This window comes from Citrus clementina, unplaced genomic scaffold (assembly GCF_000493195.1).
Source record: "Citrus clementina cultivar Clemenules unplaced genomic scaffold, Citrus_clementina_v1.0 scaffold_8, whole genome shotgun sequence".
Classification (NCBI taxonomy): Eukaryota; Viridiplantae; Streptophyta; class Magnoliopsida; order Sapindales; family Rutaceae; genus Citrus; species Citrus x clementina.
Genome location: NW_006262022.1, coordinates 6,400,907 through 6,419,289, shown reverse-complemented (window position 1 = coordinate 6,419,289; position 18,383 = coordinate 6,400,907). Strand labels below are relative to the sequence as shown.

At 36.6% G+C, this 18,383-nt stretch overlaps 2 protein-coding genes across 3 annotated transcripts; both read right to left on the bottom strand.

Moving 5' to 3' along the window:
* Window positions 1-5,652: 5,652 nt before the first annotated feature.
* LOC18034468 (putative pentatricopeptide repeat-containing protein At1g12700, mitochondrial) lies at window positions 5,653-8,106 on the bottom strand. 2 transcript variants are annotated; one of them, XM_024179126.1, is made up of 2 exons: window positions 7,777-7,866; window positions 5,653-7,505 (listed from the first exon to the last, which is right to left on the bottom strand). In XM_024179126.1, exon 2 carries the CDS (start codon window positions 7,433-7,435, stop codon window positions 6,113-6,115), a length of 1,323 nt encoding a protein of 440 aa, XP_024034894.1. In that variant the 5' UTR covers window positions 7,436-7,505; window positions 7,777-7,866; the 3' UTR covers window positions 5,653-6,112. The 2 variants fall into 2 exon arrangements, with proteins under 2 accessions (XP_024034894.1, XP_006423451.2); XM_006423388.2 differs by having other exon boundaries at window positions 5,653-8,106.
* A 6,335-nt stretch (window positions 8,107-14,441) lies between these two features.
* On the bottom strand, window positions 14,442-16,872 carry LOC18034347 (putative pentatricopeptide repeat-containing protein At1g12700, mitochondrial). Its single transcript, XM_024179127.1, has one exon. It carries the CDS (start codon window positions 16,275-16,277, stop codon window positions 14,847-14,849), a length of 1,431 nt encoding a protein of 476 aa, XP_024034895.1. The 5' UTR covers window positions 16,278-16,872; the 3' UTR covers window positions 14,442-14,846.
* Between the last annotated feature and the right edge of the window lie 1,511 nt (window positions 16,873-18,383).

Sequence of the window (18,383 nt, the reverse complement as noted above, 5' to 3'; positions counted from 1 at the left end):
TCAAATGACATTTCTCATCCATCTCCACTTGCTGCAACGCCCGAGAACGGGCTTAATCTGGTCCCCATGGGGTACCCCGCATAACTCTAGAGTAACTAGTTATGGGGTACCCTACCACCGAGGCCTCGGTGGTGGCTCTTGCTGCTCTTGTGGTGACGATCTTGGAGGTTGGGGTACCCGTGAGATACTCTGAGTGTTAAACACTCATCCCCGCGAGGCAACCTGTGGAGGGCTCCGCATTTGGGGTACCCTTGGTATTGGGGCTTCCGTCCTCTTTGGCTTCTCCTTATTCTTTGTGACCTCGACTTTATCTTCTTGGCGCTTCAAATGACATTTCTCATCCATCTCCACTTGCTGCAACGCCCGGGAACGGGCTTCCCCATATGAAAGTGGGCGCTTCTTTTGAAAAGAACGCCATAACTTGCCCAACCGTAAATTTTTCTCAAAATGGGTCAATGTGTATTGGTTTCCGAATGCTCCGGTTTGCAGCACCTCTTGGTGGAAACGACTCACATACTACGCCAAAGTCTCGGCTTCCCCTTGCTTGATAAAGGCAAGTTTGGAGGCTACCCTATCTTGAGTGGAGGCGTAGGAAAACTCTTTAGTAAATTTGGATAGCAATTGGTGTAAGAAAGATATGCTACCCGCTTTCAAAGAGCGAAACCATGACTTCGCGGGGCCCGTGAGTGTGTGTAAACATCCTACACATAGCGCTCTCATCTACACCCTTGATAAGCATTTGGTCGCGGTATAACTCAGTATGCTCCGAGGGATCAGTGGTACCCGAGTATTGGGGTATCTGAGGCATGGCGAACGCCTCGGGGAGAGCTGCCTTCCGAATCTCCATAGTAAATGGCGATTGGTAGGTCATTGGCGTTGGAGCAGCTGTGATGTTTTGCTTCTCGGAGAGGAGCTTCACTTGGGCTTCCAGGTTCTCCATTTTTTCCACAAGTTCGAGGGGTACCCTCGGGGTACCCGATGATGTCGCCGCCATTTGAGAAGCCTTTTTGGCGTTTAACTTCTCACGGAGATCCTCGTGGGTACGCTTTGCACGCCTCATACCCTGGTTGCTGCGGGAATTGCAAGAGGCGGTGGAACGCTCGTCGCGGGAGCCCACGGTTTGAAACTTAGAACGGGTACCCGATGGCCTATGCTTTGGCTTGCTGGCCTCGGGTACCCCTCTTCTGACCATAGCTTGGTCGTCCGTTTGAGGCGGTGGAGCTTCTAGCGTCACTGGTGTTAGTGAACTTTCGGGTGCCCGAGATCCGACCGCCCTAAGTATTGCGTGGGCAAGATCCTCAAAACGCTTGTGCGAAATAGGTTTTTCTTCTTGGCGAACACCCGTCGATTGCTTGATACCCTTACCCTTGCTGATGCGGGCTACCCTTCTTGCAGGATCACTACCTTCACTGCTGCTGTCATCTCTCATCCTTATAGGATCCCCCATTAAACCTTCGGGAGGTACGTCGGGTGCCATGTATTAGAGTACACACAACAACTAGTTTGGTAACCGTGGTGGAGGCTTTTTGTGCGACTCCCCACAGACGGCGCCAATTGTTTTCAACTGATTTTGGGGTAGGAAAATCCAAAATCTATCTTAAACAATGAATTTATGTTTTTGGGGGAGATGGGGTACCTCACTAGTTTGTTGTGTGCGGTGCGGTGTATCTGAAATTCGGGGGAGGTGAGAAGGGGAGAGAGAGTGGTAACAATGGTGGAAGGTAAAAAACAAGAGAGGTGTCCTTCCAAATCACGCCTGCAAAACAGTGAAATAGAGGTTAGAAGTGAAGCCGGGGTACCCCGGTGTTCACACTCCGACGCTCAAGTTAGCAAACTCAAGCTTTTATGGCAAAGAGAGCTAGCTAGCCCTCTGTAAATTATGGTTTAAGGTTGAAGAAAACCTATTTTTTAGAGTGTGAGTGTTCATGGTGAGTGAGAACATGGTGGAGAATGAAACCTAGGCACCTTTATATATGGAGTACCTCAGCTGCCACGTGGCGTACCCTTTTTGGCTAACGTCTTTTTACATTTTTATGATTTTTGGGCAGTTATGTGCATGTTCGCGGTGTATCTCATCCTTTAGAAACGTGGCGCGCGCTAGAGAGTGGTCCAGGGTACCTCTGCTGTAACTGTCGGGTAGGCGGCTGAGGACCACTGTCCTTGAGACAATGTCCTTCACTTTTGGCAGAGGTAGCAGGTCGGCTGTCCCCCCCTTTTTGTACGACGTTCTTGATTCCTAATTCTGACAAAATCGAATAATATCTTTTAAGAGGTGGAGACGTTTCTCATGGCGGATATTTTCGGAGGATTCTCTTGCATCTGATCTGCCAGGTACCTCGAGTTACGTGGGGTACCTCAATTTATGTGGGGTACCTCTAATTGTGCGGGGTACCTCTATTTGTGTGGGGTACCTCTATTTGTGTGGGGTATCTTTAATTACGCGGGGTACCTCTAATTAAGCAGGATACTTCTAATTACGCCGGGTACCTCTAATTGGGCGGGGTACCTCTAATCAAGCCGGGGACCTCTAATTACGCCGGGTACCTCTAATCATGCGGGGTACCTCTAATCACGCCGGGTACTTCTAATCATGCGGGGTACCTCTAATCAGGTCGGATACCTCTAATCACGCAGGGTACCTCTAATCATGCGGGGTACCTCTAATCAAGCCGGGTACCTCTAATTACACCGGGTACCTCTAATCATGCGGGGTACCTCTAATCACGCAGGGTACCTCTAATTATGCGGGGTACCTCTACTCAAGCCGGGTACCTCTAATTACGCCGAGTACCTCTAATCATGCGGGGTACCTCTAATCAGGCCGGGTACCTCTAATCACGCCGGGTACCTCTAATCAGGTCGGGTACCTTGAATTATGCTGGAGTTATTCCGGGTACCTTGAATTATACGGGGTAGCCCAGTCTATGCGAGATACCTCGAGTTATTCTGGAGTTATGTGGGGTACCTCTGACCGTGCCGGGTACCTCAAATCATGGCAGGTACCTCTAATCGTGCGGGGTACCTCTAATCATGTCGGGTACCTCGGATTGCACTGAAGTTCTTCCATTCGTCGACACGTGGCGTTCTGCTATCTTTCTTATTTTTCCCCCAAACATCTAGTGTGATACTCTCATGTCATGTCGCAGCAGCTAAGGTTTTTACATTATGGTAAGCATGTGAGAAAACGGTGAAAAATGTGCTTTAGTAATGGAAAAAATAGACCAACCCAAGACAAAACAAGCAGCAAAGCATGCCGCCATGACGGTCTCTCAGGGCAGCTTTATTCATCCAGTCTACATGACCTTCCCATGTGTTTAGCTGGTGTAACCCGTCTTACAAAATGACCCAGAGGAAGGGCTGATAAAACATGCCAAGAAAGTTCTACACACACCAAACACAAAATAGATTGAGAAGTTGGGGGTCCAGTTGCCCCTAGAGAAAGTTCTAGACTGATTGAAAATGACTATTCATTTTCTTTTTAACTTGCCAAGCTTGACATCTCGTACACATGAGAAAGGGAATACTTGGTCCGAATGAAACCTGAAATGGAGAGAGAGAATTGATAAACAAGGAACCGATATACTATTATAGATTATTGAGCTACATTTGACTTGAAATGGTAATGCTAATCATGAAAATAACTCTAATGAAATAACATAATTTTCTTTAAAGCTAAGTATATAGGTAAAAGAAGGTGATTATCCTCCAAGATATTGAAACTTGGTGTTGGATGATTTTCAGGATAAACTGTGCAATATGTCTTGTCAATGTAGATGGATAGCACAAAATGGTATATAAATTAAAAAAAAAAAAAAGCCAAGTTAGTGGACTAGATTAAATCAGATCATAATGGTATGCTCTTGTTCTTGAAGATAGAAAGTAAATCTTTTAGCTTTTTAGATATGCCCCAGATTCAGAGACAAATACACAATCTGTCACCCCGGTACTGGGAACACCACTGATTGTTAAAGGCTAGCTAATCCCCAGAGATCAATGCTTTGTCTACTTACACATATATATAATGATGCATTCTTATTTTTATTTTTAATACATAATCCTAACATGAACTTGTATTCCTATTTTATCCATTTCTTGAATGACATGGAGGGGCATCAGTAATTTTATCATTTGGTTTTGATTGATTCATGTGATCTTCTTTCTTTCATGTTCTTTCTGCCATTGTTGGGTAGAGTCGGTTGCCTTTCTGAGCCACTTGAATTCCTTAATTCCCCTTTCAATCAAACATGTGAATGTGACGTTTCAGATAGATTGTTGGTCCATAAGATCTCCAAATTGAGTGGCTAATATCCTAATTAAAGGGTCCTACTAAACAAGCATTTTCTTCCATATATTGCGGCCCTGGGCCTATGGTAGTTTTATGCTTCAACGTGAAGAAATGATTAACATTTCAGTTCAAGAAAACATTCATGAGAAGAAAGGATTAACATTTTATTACTGCAAAGCATAAACCAAAAAAGATTACCAAAAGTAGTTAAAAAAAATGTAGGGCAATCGCCAATGTCATGCCAGAGTAGTTGGAGCACATGCTTGAAGCTCGTTTTCTGTTAAAATCGATTCAAAACCAGGCTATCCAGACAAACTTTTCTCTATTTAAAAGTGTTTCGATACATATATCATTTTTCTTTTGGTTCACATGTGTGTGTACAAGTTCAATTTATCCAGCAGGAAACGTTTTGCAAACTTCAAGGCTGTAACAATGCCAGAACCAAGATGGACGATCTTTAAGGACCTTCAAAATCAGTTAAATTTTTTCCCAACGTAGATCAATAAGATTGCCGCATAAAACGCATTGCTTTAAAAAAGAAAATGACTAGTAAACCCTTCACCATCTTCAATTCTTCATTGTCATTTGCACGCTTACTTAGGAAGGTTCTAAAACCACAAGACAGCAAGCTCAAGTTGTCAACGCAAGTAAAAGTAGAAAAACAAGGAAACACAATCCATAGCAAAAAGGAAAAAGAGGGGGGTAACAAAAAAGGGGATTAACTAGCCTGCATAGAACTATGGCTGGAAATTAAAGCGAATTAATCATTTAATTCCAAAGGCTCTACACGCATCTCAAATACATGCTTCGAAGAATTGTCTTCTATAATAATCAGAAATGCTGTTTCACAACAGAACCAACTGTAAAACGTAGATACTCGAGTAATGTTGTGTGAGTGATAACAAAAAGGACCTTTAGACCATTTGCTTTGTAGACATTTGCAATTTTTTCAAATTTCCTCGAATTTGAAAGATCTGATTCCTGAGAGTGAACTCACTGCTGTAATAGCCAATAGGCCTTGAGGCTTATGGCCAAGACTTTATATGTGGGTTGTAAAGAAAAGAGGAGACTCATCATGATCAAGATTTGTTAGCATAAGAATATGAAACAAGAATGGAAGGCGGAGAAAAGTTTCTCAGTTTCAACAAACTTTGTCTTGCCAATACATAGTATACAAATACCAAAACACACAATCATGATTCATGAGTCACCATTCAATTGAATGCTATGTCACAAGGAATGAAGAACTTTGGACAATTAGTTAGATGTTTTGTATCACTGAAACCAAAAACAATCCAGCATGTCCAAAGCCAAAATGTTAACAGAAATAAAAGATGAACACGCTGAAAAACTTGATGCATAATTAATTTGGCATCAATTCCCATTACAGTCGGCAATCCCATATACTCAGAAGTACAAATTAGTACAACTAGAAGTGCTAGATATCAAAGACAATCAATTTAACTAACAGAAAGTTTGAGCATAAACCTAGTAGCCTCACAAACGAAAAACTAAATGCCATTTTATCTATTTAGAGAAGAAAAAGTGGTCATACAGAAAGAGCATAAAAACTTTGCACTTCCAGCTAATGAAAAAGATGCATTATAGAAGGAAAACATATGACCTGAATAATAAAAAGCAATTTTACAACAAAAAGTTGCCAGACTTTGAAACTTAACTGATGAGTCATCCATATCTGCAAACAGAATCCATGAACAGAACCTGGGACATGCCATCACTACGCAACAATACTTCACGTGTTGTAATAAGAATGGGATTCTCCAGATCCAGATTTTAGGCAGAAAAAACATGCAAGTAAATCAGCATTCAGCTCATTGACTTGTGTCTCTGGAATTGTGGAATCGAGTTTAAACTAATTTCATTCTTAACAAGCAAGTCCACAACAATTGAGAGTATAGATGCGTCTGGCATTACATTTCTCTTATCCATTCTGTGAAGGAGTTCAATAACTTTTGATGTCTCATTACAGCGGATGAAACCCAGCATAAGCGTATTAAATATGACAAAATTGGGTTCCAAACCCTTTGCTTCCATATCAAGAAATAAACCACGTGCCTTGTCCATTTGCCCATCATTACAAAGCCCATGGATCATGATGTTATATGTTACAACATCTGCCATTAGGCCTACACGAGGCAAACTACGAAATAGTTCCCATGCAATTTCGAGTCTGCCGGATTTACATAATCCATCAATGAGGCAGTTGTAGGCTCGAATATCAAGTTCACACTTGAGAATTCTCAAAGTACGAAATAGTTCAACTGCCTCTACAATATAACCATTCTTGCAGAGCCCATCAATAAAGGTTCTATATGCCCAGGTATCAGCTGCCACGCCATCACATTGCATCTCATCAAACAGCTTGAAAGCACGCTCAACCTGGTGTATTTCAAAAAGGCCAATAAACAAGGTGTTATATATAACAACATCTGGCTTAATTCCTTTAGAGAGCATTTCGCTATAAAGGGTTAACGCTCCCTCTATTTCCTTATTCTTGCAGTAACCATTTATCAAAATACTGTAACTAAAAACAGTATGTTTGCAACCCATACTCTCCATAGAAACAAATAGTTCCTCCGCACGATTAACTCTACCTGTCAAGCAAAACCCGTCCATTAATGTGTTATAGACAAAAGCATTTGGACGCACACCAAACTGAATCATCAGGTCCAACAACCGACTTGCCTCATCCATCTTTCCATTCTTGCAGAGCTCATCCATGATGACATTGAAAGTCACAACATTAGGCTGTACCCCTTGGTCCATCATCTCAATTAGCAAACACTTGGTCTCATTCCAATCATTAGCATAACAAAAACCACGAATCACAGAGGTATAGGTAACCACGTTAGGGTTAATATTGTTATCCTTCATCTGCAGAAACAGTTCCTTGGCCTTGTCCACAAAACCTTCCTTACAAAGACCATCTATAATAGTAGTGTATGTAACAGTGTTTGGCTCACAAACAACACCAAATTCCCCATTTCCATTAGCCATCTCTTCAAATAAATTTAGAGCAACAATTGTATGGCCAGTTCGACACAATCCATTAATTAAAGTACTGTACGTAATGACATTAGGCTCACAACCAAACACTCTAAGTTTCGTAAACAATGCGGCAGCCTCCATTATGCTACTCTCCGCACACAAACCTTTAATCAAAGAATTAAAGGTCACAGCATCTGGAGTAAAACAAGACCTGAGGATCCTCCCAAGAACAACAAAACCATGAGAAACTCGACCCATTTTGCAAAAGCAGTTAATCAAGATATTATAAGTATAAAGATCTGGAAACAACCCAGTTGAATTGAGTCTCTTGAAGAGTGAAAGGAGAGTATCATAATGTTTAGTCTTAGCAAGACAACCAAACAAAATATTGAAGGAAGTGAGAGGAGGGGGAGAAGGGCGCATATTGAGCAAGTAATCAAAGATACAAAAGGCTTCATTAGGAGTAATAGTAGTAATATCACCTTCACCGGATGATTTGAACCTTTCTCTGAGGAATTTTTCGAGTGAGGCTCGGTCTTTGACCGTCCGTCGTAGCGACTCCTTCAGTTTAGCTGTTGTGGTCGGATACGAGGGTTCATTTTCCGAAATTGAAGATTTGGGTTTTCCGGTATGAGGGAACGAAGATGAGAAATTAAATCTAAGAGCTGATATTGAAATTGAAGTAAAATGAAGTGAACGAGTTGTGGATACGAAAGCCATTGGAGAGCTTTTGATTATTTGGGGTTAAAGAAGAAGAAAAGAATTACCAAAATAGAATTTTATGTGCACATGCATTACTTGCGATGGGTACGGTTTGATTTGAGATTTACACTCAAACAGCTCCTTTATTTGTCTAATCTTTAATAATAATAATAAGTTAAAATTTTATTTGCCCTTTTCTTTCCATTTCCGGATATTAACAAATACCTCGATAATCCGTCCCCAAACCGCCTTCTGCCGTTTATTTTGCAAGTAGGATACATTACTCACAATAATGTTATGCTTTTGGGGCCGCTACAAATGATGGCTCCCGATTCAATTAGTTCAAATAATAGTTAATTATGGAATTTTATCGTTTTCTAATTTAAATTGTGAAATTTATTCAGTTGAATAAAAGTGCCACTTTTTTTACATCAGCCTCCTAAGCAAACATAAGTCTACTCAAAATATCATGTTTAGATAGATTAAATGGCCATGAGTATTAAAATGATCCTTCGTCACTCAATCTAAAAATAATTTATAATATTTAAAATAATTTAACCAGTAATTTGGTGCCGAAAGGACTGGATTATCCTTATAAAGCAACTAGTATTGTCATTTGTGTTTGTTTTTATTTTATCATTTTATGAGGTAATTCTATTTTTTTTAATGAGCGACTAATATAAATTATAAATTAAGGTAAAAAACTAAACAAGTTAAAGTTTCCGTAGTATTTTTGGACACAAAGTAAACTTAGGGTAAATGGCTAATAATTTCTTAAATTATAAAAATATTCATTGTTTTCATGAAGGACCCATTCACTATAAAATTAGTAATTGATATCGATTTAGATCGCATTTCTAATTTTTTGTAATGTGGAAAGAAGATCTATTGACTAGTATACTATTTTTCGTATCACAAATTCATATGACATGTCCCGGAGACTTTTTGTAAAATTTGCTCCCGATATTGCTTATTTATTCTTGAATTCAAACTTTTTGTGATGCGGAAAAAAAATCTATTGTAATACTTTTGATATTGTAATACTGATATTCTCATATCAGTACAAAAAATTATGATATCACCGTTGCTTTTAAATACTTTTGTGTGTGTGTGTGTGTGTGAGACAACCTCCATTCAACAGTTATCTTTAAATTATAAATATTTAGTCGTATTTATATTAACAACAAATTAATATATATGATATTTCTAGTAAAGAGAGATCTTAAAGTGATAAAATTGTTAATAGAGAACTAGAAATAAGGTTCTTTTTTATGACCAAAAGGGTGAAAAATTTTCACAATACTATTTGGAATGTTATTTGGAAGCTTGCCCTCCTCCTAATTAAGGCTTATGCTTCAAGGAAGGAAATTGACAAACAGAAACAATGGTACCCTCCTCCTAATTACAGCTAGTTGAAAGCCAAGGTGGATATCGCTTCTAATGCTGAGAAGCAGGTAGTTGCAAGTTTGGAAGTTGTTGTTAGAGATGCCACATTTGTTCAAAGTGATAGTTAGCACTAGGAAGGACTATTAGTTTCATAATAGAATTCCACCTACAAGGACAACCATTCTGGCAAAATTTAGTTTATACTAATAAAGAAAAAAATAGTTTAATTTTGGTATATTTGTAATACAAAAATATGATGTTCAAAGTATTTTTTTAAGAAAGCAACGTATTCTACCTTGCAATAAATTAAAAACAACTTAACAAGAGAATTCAAAATCTGAACTCCACCGCGTGCTCTATCTTCTGCAGTTGGCTGAATCAGATCATCTTCTTCCTCTCGTCTCTAATCAACATATGTTTTTAAGAGAATAATATTAAAACCATTGAGGCCCAAAACAATCTAGTAATTGTCATCAATGTATGAGCCTTTCACCGCAAGAAAATTTTGACCACAATCCCATGCTTTTTCTTGCAACTAACGTCTTTGAGAGGCTTTGACCTTGGATGATCAATGTTGTTTATGCAATCTAGTGCATAGAAGTGAAATGGAATGGAACTTAAAGTATTGTTGTTGGTTGTGGTTCCTCTTAAAGAATAAATATTATGGCCCTCTGGTGTATTGAGATCCATGCCCCCCAAACGGCCCCACCCCACATATGCATCTACGGCCAATAATGATAATAATAACACTTAATTAATAATCTATAGAATTAGGGCCATTCAAAATTTTACAAGAAAGAAAAAGTGAACAAATGCACCCATTGAGTGAAATGAGGAGTTATGCAATATGGAGTTATAAAAGGTATGCATACTTGAAACTTATCTAAAACAATCAATTCATTTCATGAATTATTTTTTGGACCTTTTATGGATTAAAGGTGTCTTCGAGGAGAGGAAGTCTCCTAGTAATTTAAAGATAGTGCAATTACAAAATTTTAAAATCTCAAGAGTTCTTTTTTTTTTTGTTTTCTTTTTTCAAAAAAAAAAATCACATGATAGGTGCACCTATAAAGAAAAAGAATCCAAGTTACACTAGAACACCTGGGTATTATACAATTCGTTTTCTTTTCTTTATTATTGATATGACATTGTCGGTTCATTCTTCAAATGTTTAATACCACTCGTTGTACAAATTCACAAATTGTACCTAGAAAAGTTTTTTACCAATAACAAAAGGTGTGGCTGCCATTACTTATAGGAGCCATGGCACCTAAATATAAAGAAATCATGCAAAGTCTACATTTTAAAACCCCAATAATTTAATTATTTATGATATTAAGGATCTGTTTGGTAAACCAAATTATAGTGTTAATTTAATTGGTAGTATGCAAACGTGTATAGCTCTATTATTATTGTTCTCTTAATATCCACCATAAGTTGAAGCAACGGTTAATAAAAAGTAAAGTAATACTACAAGCATAAATGCTTATGAAAATTAATATTATTAATTTTTTTTATACGCAATCACCTTATGGTTTACTTAATTAAGAATTTTATTTGACGTTTGAGATATGATATGATTCTATATATATATGCCTCTATATGGTTTATATTTTGTTAGCGTTTACATTTTGGAATAGAGAGGTATCCTAAGAAGTAAGAATCCTGAGATTGAGAATGTGGAGTGAGAGTAGATTATTTACTTACACTATAATAGGAGTATGGAATTAGAATTAAAATTCAATTTATGTGTTTACTTTGTCTCGGAGCGGGAGTAAATAGTTTCAAATTATAATTTTATCCTTATTTAAAAAATATAGTTTTTAATTAAAAATTTAATAAAAAAATATATTTGAAAAAAGAAATATTTATTTCATTATATTTGTAAATTAACAATAATTATTAATATTATTAATTATGTAAATCATAATTTTTTGTTAGTTTTAATTTTAGTTATCTAAATTAAAAATTATTGATGAAAGTAATAGAAATGAAACATTATTATTAATAACATAGTAGAAAATTAATATTTTCTTAGAATAGACTATTCATTATAATTAATCATTAATATCAAATAAATATAATAATATTTTATTTAAATGAGAAAATTAATAATATCTTAGAATAGACTATTTAAATGATATAATCATTAATATCAAATAAATAAATAGTACATTACTTTCAAGAGTCAACATCAATCAATGGGTAAATCTAATATTAAATGAGGGGTTGGGTTAATACATCCAATAAATTAGGGGTTGCACGGAAGCTTGTAAAATTAAGACAACATTATTCATACCAAAAACAAATTTCATGGAAAGCAACTACTAGGCAACTAACTACTTATTTGGAGTTGGTCAGCACCTACATTACATTACTCGTTCTATTGGAGCATGCATGGAACTTCTGATAATTTCAGACAACAAAAATAGCAAGAGCAAGTAAAAAGAGGGGGAATAAAAACAGTAATGATTGAACTTCCAACGAGGATGGTATTTTAGAACAATAAATAATGCATCAAACCATAGCCAACAGTAAAATGCAGAAAGTCAGAGTAATCCTGTGCCCGTGATAAGTGAAGGTTGCTCTACACCATTTGCTTTGGAGTCCCTTGCAGTTTCTTCAAATTCGATCTGATTCCTGAGAGTGAACTCACCATTGCAAAAGAAAAGAGAAGACTATCATGATCAAGATTTGTTAGCAGAAGAATATGAAACAAGAATGGAAGGCGAGGACTAATAACAGACGTTCCAGCCCTGTCAAGAATAGATGTTTTTGATTAATTTTATCTTATCATATTGTCTTCAATATTCATAGAGAAAAGTTTGTCAGTTTCAAAAGACTTTGTCTTGCCAACACGTAGTATAACAAAGACCAACACACACAATCATGATTCACGAGTCACCATTCAATTGAGTGCCATGTCACTAGGAATGAAAAAAATTCTGGACAATCACTTAGATGTGTAGTATCATTCAAACAAAAAACAAAATCTAGCATGTGCCATGCCAAAACAAAATGTCTCTACAAGTTTATATTTGACAATTGACAGGAACCAAAGAAGTAGAGAAGACAAGCTGTGCTGTTAATTATTAACAGAAATAAAAGATGAACACAGACTGAAAAACCTGATAACATAATCAATTCGGCACCAATTCCCCGTTACAGTTGGTAATCTCATATATTCAAAATGCAAACTAGTTCAAGTACAAGTTCCAATTTCAAAGACAATCAATTTAACTAACCGAAAGTTTCAGCATAAACCTGCACCCTCGCAAGAGAAAAATGAAATGCCATTTTATCTATTTAGAGAAGAAAAAGAGGTCTAAGAGGACGAGCCTAAAAATTTTGCACTTGCAGGTAATGAGAAAGAGGCATATGGATTAAATGATAAAAAAGTAATTTTACAACAAAAAGTTGCCAGAATTATTTGAAACTTATCCAATGAAACAGAGAGTCGGCCATGTCTGCAAACAGAATCCATGAACAGAACCTGGGAACATGCCAACAATACAGGGACATTTTGGACGTAAGTTATCCATTTTACATTTTCCGAGTCAGTTGTATAGCATCCTTCCTCACAGTAGGGACATTTTAATCGGTAATTTCACCAAGTTGCTGCCACTTTTCATGTAAACAGTTAAGTTTATGTCGTGTTTGTGGCATTTTTTTCACTTTGTTTGAAGATTTCTCGAATGTGATAAATTTCTGTCTGCAGGTGAGGGTAAATCATTTCACAGAAGAGTCATAAGCCCAGGTCCTAGCAGCATGGAGAATGAATCATTTCACAGAAGAGACATATACTGGACGTTTACAAGAAGTTAAATATAAATGCTTATAATTTATATAAGGTTTTTCAATTATACATACTAGCAGCCCTCAAAGGTGATTATGCAAAGAGTACAGCAAGGATAAAATATGCTGTGAATTCAAAGCACAAATGACAATCAAGTACCAATAAAGTGACAAGGTGTAACTAATTCATTAGCTCCCAAAGTGATGGATCATTAAGAGGGAACAAGACAAAGGGTGATTTTACAGTTTCTTGTGGCCATTCAATGGAAGGACTGTAGTAAGTAACAAGTTGAAAAACATGATACCATATTTAATTTGGCATCAACGGCAATGTAGAGTTGGTGATCACATAAGCTAGCTCGTCCAGACCAGGATCTGTAATGTGAATAAGACTCTCCAGATCACAAGAACAATCAGGATCCATTAACAGCACCGTAGAGAACTTGCTGTCACTAGGCGACGTGTCACTTTGTAACATGATTGAGATGCTGCAGATCAGGTTTTTAGGCTGAAAGCACATGCTGCTACAACTTGACATTTGACTCATCAACTTCCCCCTGTTGCTCTTGAACAGGAAATGACGGAAGTGAGTTCAGACTAATTTCATTCTTTACAAGTCCACGACGATTGAAACTATAGATGCATCCGGCATTACTTTTTTCTCCCTCATCTTGTGAAGAAGGTCAATAACTTTTGATGGCTCATTGGTTCGGATAAAACCATGGATAAGCGTACCAAATGTGATGAGATTCATGATCAAGATTTGTTAGCAGAAGAATATGAAACAAGAACGAAAGGCGAGGACTAATAATCAAAGGTCCGGCCCTGGCAAGCATATATAGGCTTTTGATAAATTTTATCTTATCATATTGTCTTCAATCTTCATAGAGAAAAGTTTGTCAATTTCAAGAAACTTTGTCTTGCCAATACATAGTATAACAAATACCAATACACACAAACATGAGTCCTCATTCAATTGAATGCCATGTAACTAGGAACAAAAACTTTGGGCAATTACTTAGATGTGTAGTATCATTCAGACCACAAACAATCTAGCATTTTCCATGCCCAAGAAAGATTGTCTTTACAAGATTATTTTTGAGAGGAACCAATGAAGCTGAGAAGACAAACTGTGCTATTAATTGTTAACAGAAATAAATGATGAACACTGATTGAAAAACCTGATGACATTATTAATTTGGCATCGATTCCCAATACAGTTGGTAATCTCATATAGTCGAATTACAAATCAGTTCAACTGGAAGTTCCCTATATCAAAGACAACCAATTTAACTAACAGAAAGTTTAAACATAAACCTTGTACCCTCACAAGAGGGAAATAAAATGCCATTTTATTTAGAGCAGAAAAAGAGGCCATACGGGAAAAGCCTAAAAAATTTGCACTTCCAGCTAATGAGAAGGATGTGTTATAGAAGAAAAACTCATGAATTGAATAATAAAAAAGTTATTTTACAACATAAAGTTGAAAGACTTTAAAACTTTCTGTTGAACAGGAAGTTAGCCATGTGTGCAAACAGAATCCATGGACAGAACCTAGGAACATGCCTATATTAGACAACACTCCTTTACATGTTGTAATAAGAATGGGATCCTCCAGGTTGGGTTTTCAGGCAGAAGAAACATGTGGCTAAATCAGTATTAAACTCACTTACCTTTGACTCTTGAATTGTGGAATCGATTTTAAGCTAATTTCATTCTTTACAAGCAAGTCCACAACAATTGAAAGTATAGATGCGTCTGGCATTACATTTCTCTTATCCATTCTGTGAAGGAGTTCAATAACTTTTGATGTCTCATTATTGCGGATGAAACCCAGCATAATCGTATTAAATATGACACAATCGGGTTCCACAGCTTTTGCTTCCATATCAAGAAACAAATCATGTGCCTTGTCCATTTGCCCATCATTACAAAGCCCATGGATCATGATGTTGTAAGTTACAACATCTGCCATTAGGCCTACACGAGGCAAACTTTGAAACATTTCCCAAGCAGTTTCCAGTTTGCCTATTTTACACAATCCATCAATGAGGCAGTTGTAGGATACGATATTAAGCTCATACTTGCTATTTCTTATAGCACGGAATAATTCCAGTGCCTCTAGAACAAAACCATTCTTGCAGAGCCCGTCAATAAAGGTAGTGTATCTATATGTATTAGCTGCCACATGATTACGCTGCATATCATCAAACAGTTTTAAAGCATGCTGAACCTGGTGTATTTCAAAAAGTCCAAGAAACAAGGTGCTATATGTAACAACTGTTGGCTTAATTCCTTTAGAGAGCATTTCGCTATAAAGGCTTAACGCTTCCTCTATTTCCTTATTCTTGCAGTAACCATTTATCAAAATACTGTAACTAAAAACATTATGTTTGCAACCCATACTCTCCATAGAAACAAATAGTTCCTTCGCACGGTTAACTCTACTCGTCAAGCAAAACCCATCCATTAATGTGTTATAGACAGAAGCATCTGGACGCACACCAATCTGAATCATCAGGTCCAGCAACCGACTTGCTTTATCCATCTTTCCATTCTTGCAGAGCTCATCCATGATCACATTGAAAGTCACAACATTAGGTTGTACCCCTTGGTCCATCATCTCAATAAACAAACACTTCGCCTCATTCCAATCATTAGCGTAACAAAAACCGTGAATCAAAGAAGTATAAGTAACCACATTGGGGTTAATATTCTCATCCTTCATCTTCGGAAACAGTTCCTTGGCCTTGTCCACAAAACCTTCCTTACAAAGACCATCGATAATAGTACTGTATGTAGCAGTGTCTGGCTTACAAACAACAGCAAATTCCCCATTTCCATTAGCCATCTCTTCAAATAAATTTAGAGCAACAATTGTATGGCCTGTTCGACACAATCCATTAATCAAAGTGGTGTATGTGATGACATTAGGCTCACAACCAAACGCTTTAAGTTTCGTTAACAATGCGGCGGCCTCCATGATTCTACTCTCCGCACACAAACCTTTAATCAAAGAAGTAAAGGTCACAGCATCTGGAGTAAAACAAGACCTGAGGATTCTCCCAAGAACAACAAAACCATGAGAAACTCGACCCATTTTGCAAAAGCAGTTAATCAAGATATTGTAAGTATAAAGATCTGGAAACAACCCAGTTGAATTGAGTCGCTTGAAGAGTGAAAGGACAGTATATAATGTTTATTCTTAGCAAGACAACCAAACAAAATATTGAAGGAAGAGACAGGAGGCGGAGAAGGGTGCATACGGAACATGTAATCAAAGATACACAAGGCTTCATTAGGAGTAATAAGATTAATATCACCTTGACCTGATGATTTGCACCTTTCTTTGAGGAATTTTTCGAGTGAGGCTCAGTCTTTGACCGTCAGTCGTAGCGACTCCTTCAGTTTAGCTGTTGTGGTCGGATACGAGGGTTCATTTTCCGAAATTGAAGATGTGGGTTTTCCGGTATGAGGGAACGAAGATGAGAAATTACATCTAAGAGCTGATACTAAAATTGAAGTAAAATTAAATGAACGAGTTGAGGATACGAAAGCCATTGGAGAGCTTTTGATTATTTGGGGTTGAAGAAGAAGAAGAGAATTACCAAAATAGGATAATCTGTCCGCAAACCGCATCCTGCCGTTTATTTTGCAAATAGGATACATTACACAAATGATGGCGCACGATTCAATTAGTTCAAATAATAATTAATTATTAAATTTTATCGTTTCTAATTTAAATTGTAAAATTTCTTCAGTTGAATAAAAGTGCCAAATTTTCTTACATTATCCTCCTACTCAAACACAAGTCTACTCGAAATTTAGATAGATTAAATTTCACCTACGCACCTTATCTTCTAATTTCCCAACGCGACTTGGGTTCTACACCCTTATCTACTTGCAGTCAGCGTTCTGTTTATTCCATAGATTTTCACCGAAGTACGTTTTGGTTGCTCTCCAAAAAAAAAAGAGAAAGAAATCACCCAATACTTTTGGGGCAAGGCAAGCTTCCAAATAACATTGCAAATGATTTGGTGAAAAAGCTTTCATCTATTCCAGTAACTTAGAAGCACTTTAATTCGATTCTCTCTTAAGAGTTCTATCACTTTAGGATGATTTTTAAGTAAAATCCTTGTATAAATTATATTTTTGTTAATATAACAAACACTAAATATTTATGACCTGAAAGATAGTTGTTGAATGGAGATCGTTTCACACAAAAAAGTATTTAAAAAGAATGTGGTATTGTAATATTAAATAATTTTTTGTAGTGATATAAGAGTATCACACTAGTTTTTTTTTTTTTGCATTACAAAAAATTGAAAATAAGATCTAAGTAATTTCAAGAATAAATTAGCAATATTAGGAACAAGTTTTACAAAAAGCTTCTGGGACATGTCATACAAATTTGTTATATAAGAAAGTCTCTACTAGATCTTCTTTCCACATTACAAAAATTAGAAATGAGATCTAAATCGACCAATTATAAATTTTATAGTGAGTGGGTCCTATATGAAAACAAGGTTTTTTTTTTATTATAGTGTAGTCAATTATCAGCCATCTACCCTAAGTTTATTTTATATTAAAAAATACTAGGAAGATTTAATTTGTTTAGTTTTTTACTTTAATTTTATAATTTGTATTAGTTGTCTACTAAAAAGATAGAATTATCCTTACTAAATGACAACATAGAAACAAATACAAATAAAAACTATGGTCATTTTGTAAGGGTAATTCTATCTTTTTAGCATCGAATTGCATATTAAACTATTTTAAGTACTTAAAATAATATAAGTTCTTTATCAAATAAATAAAATTTTAAACTATGTATTTACCAAACATTTTAAAATCATAGCTCCTCTACTACATCTCCAAATAAATTCTTAAAATCATAAATAACTAAATTAATGGGGTTTTAAAAGGACTCTCCGGACTTTGCATGATTTCTTTATGTGTAGGTGCTGGGTGATCATGTTGGTTCCTATAGGTACCATCAGCTGCACTTTTTGTTATTGGTGAAAAAAAACTTTTTGGGTACAATTTGTGAATTTGTATAACGTGCGGTATTAAACATTTGAAACATGCACAGACAGTAATCTAATCAATAATTAAAAAAAATTGTATAAAATACATATGTCGTAGGCAACTCGGATCCTTTTCTTTATAATTCCATATCATGTGATTATCAAAAAACTTCTTGAGA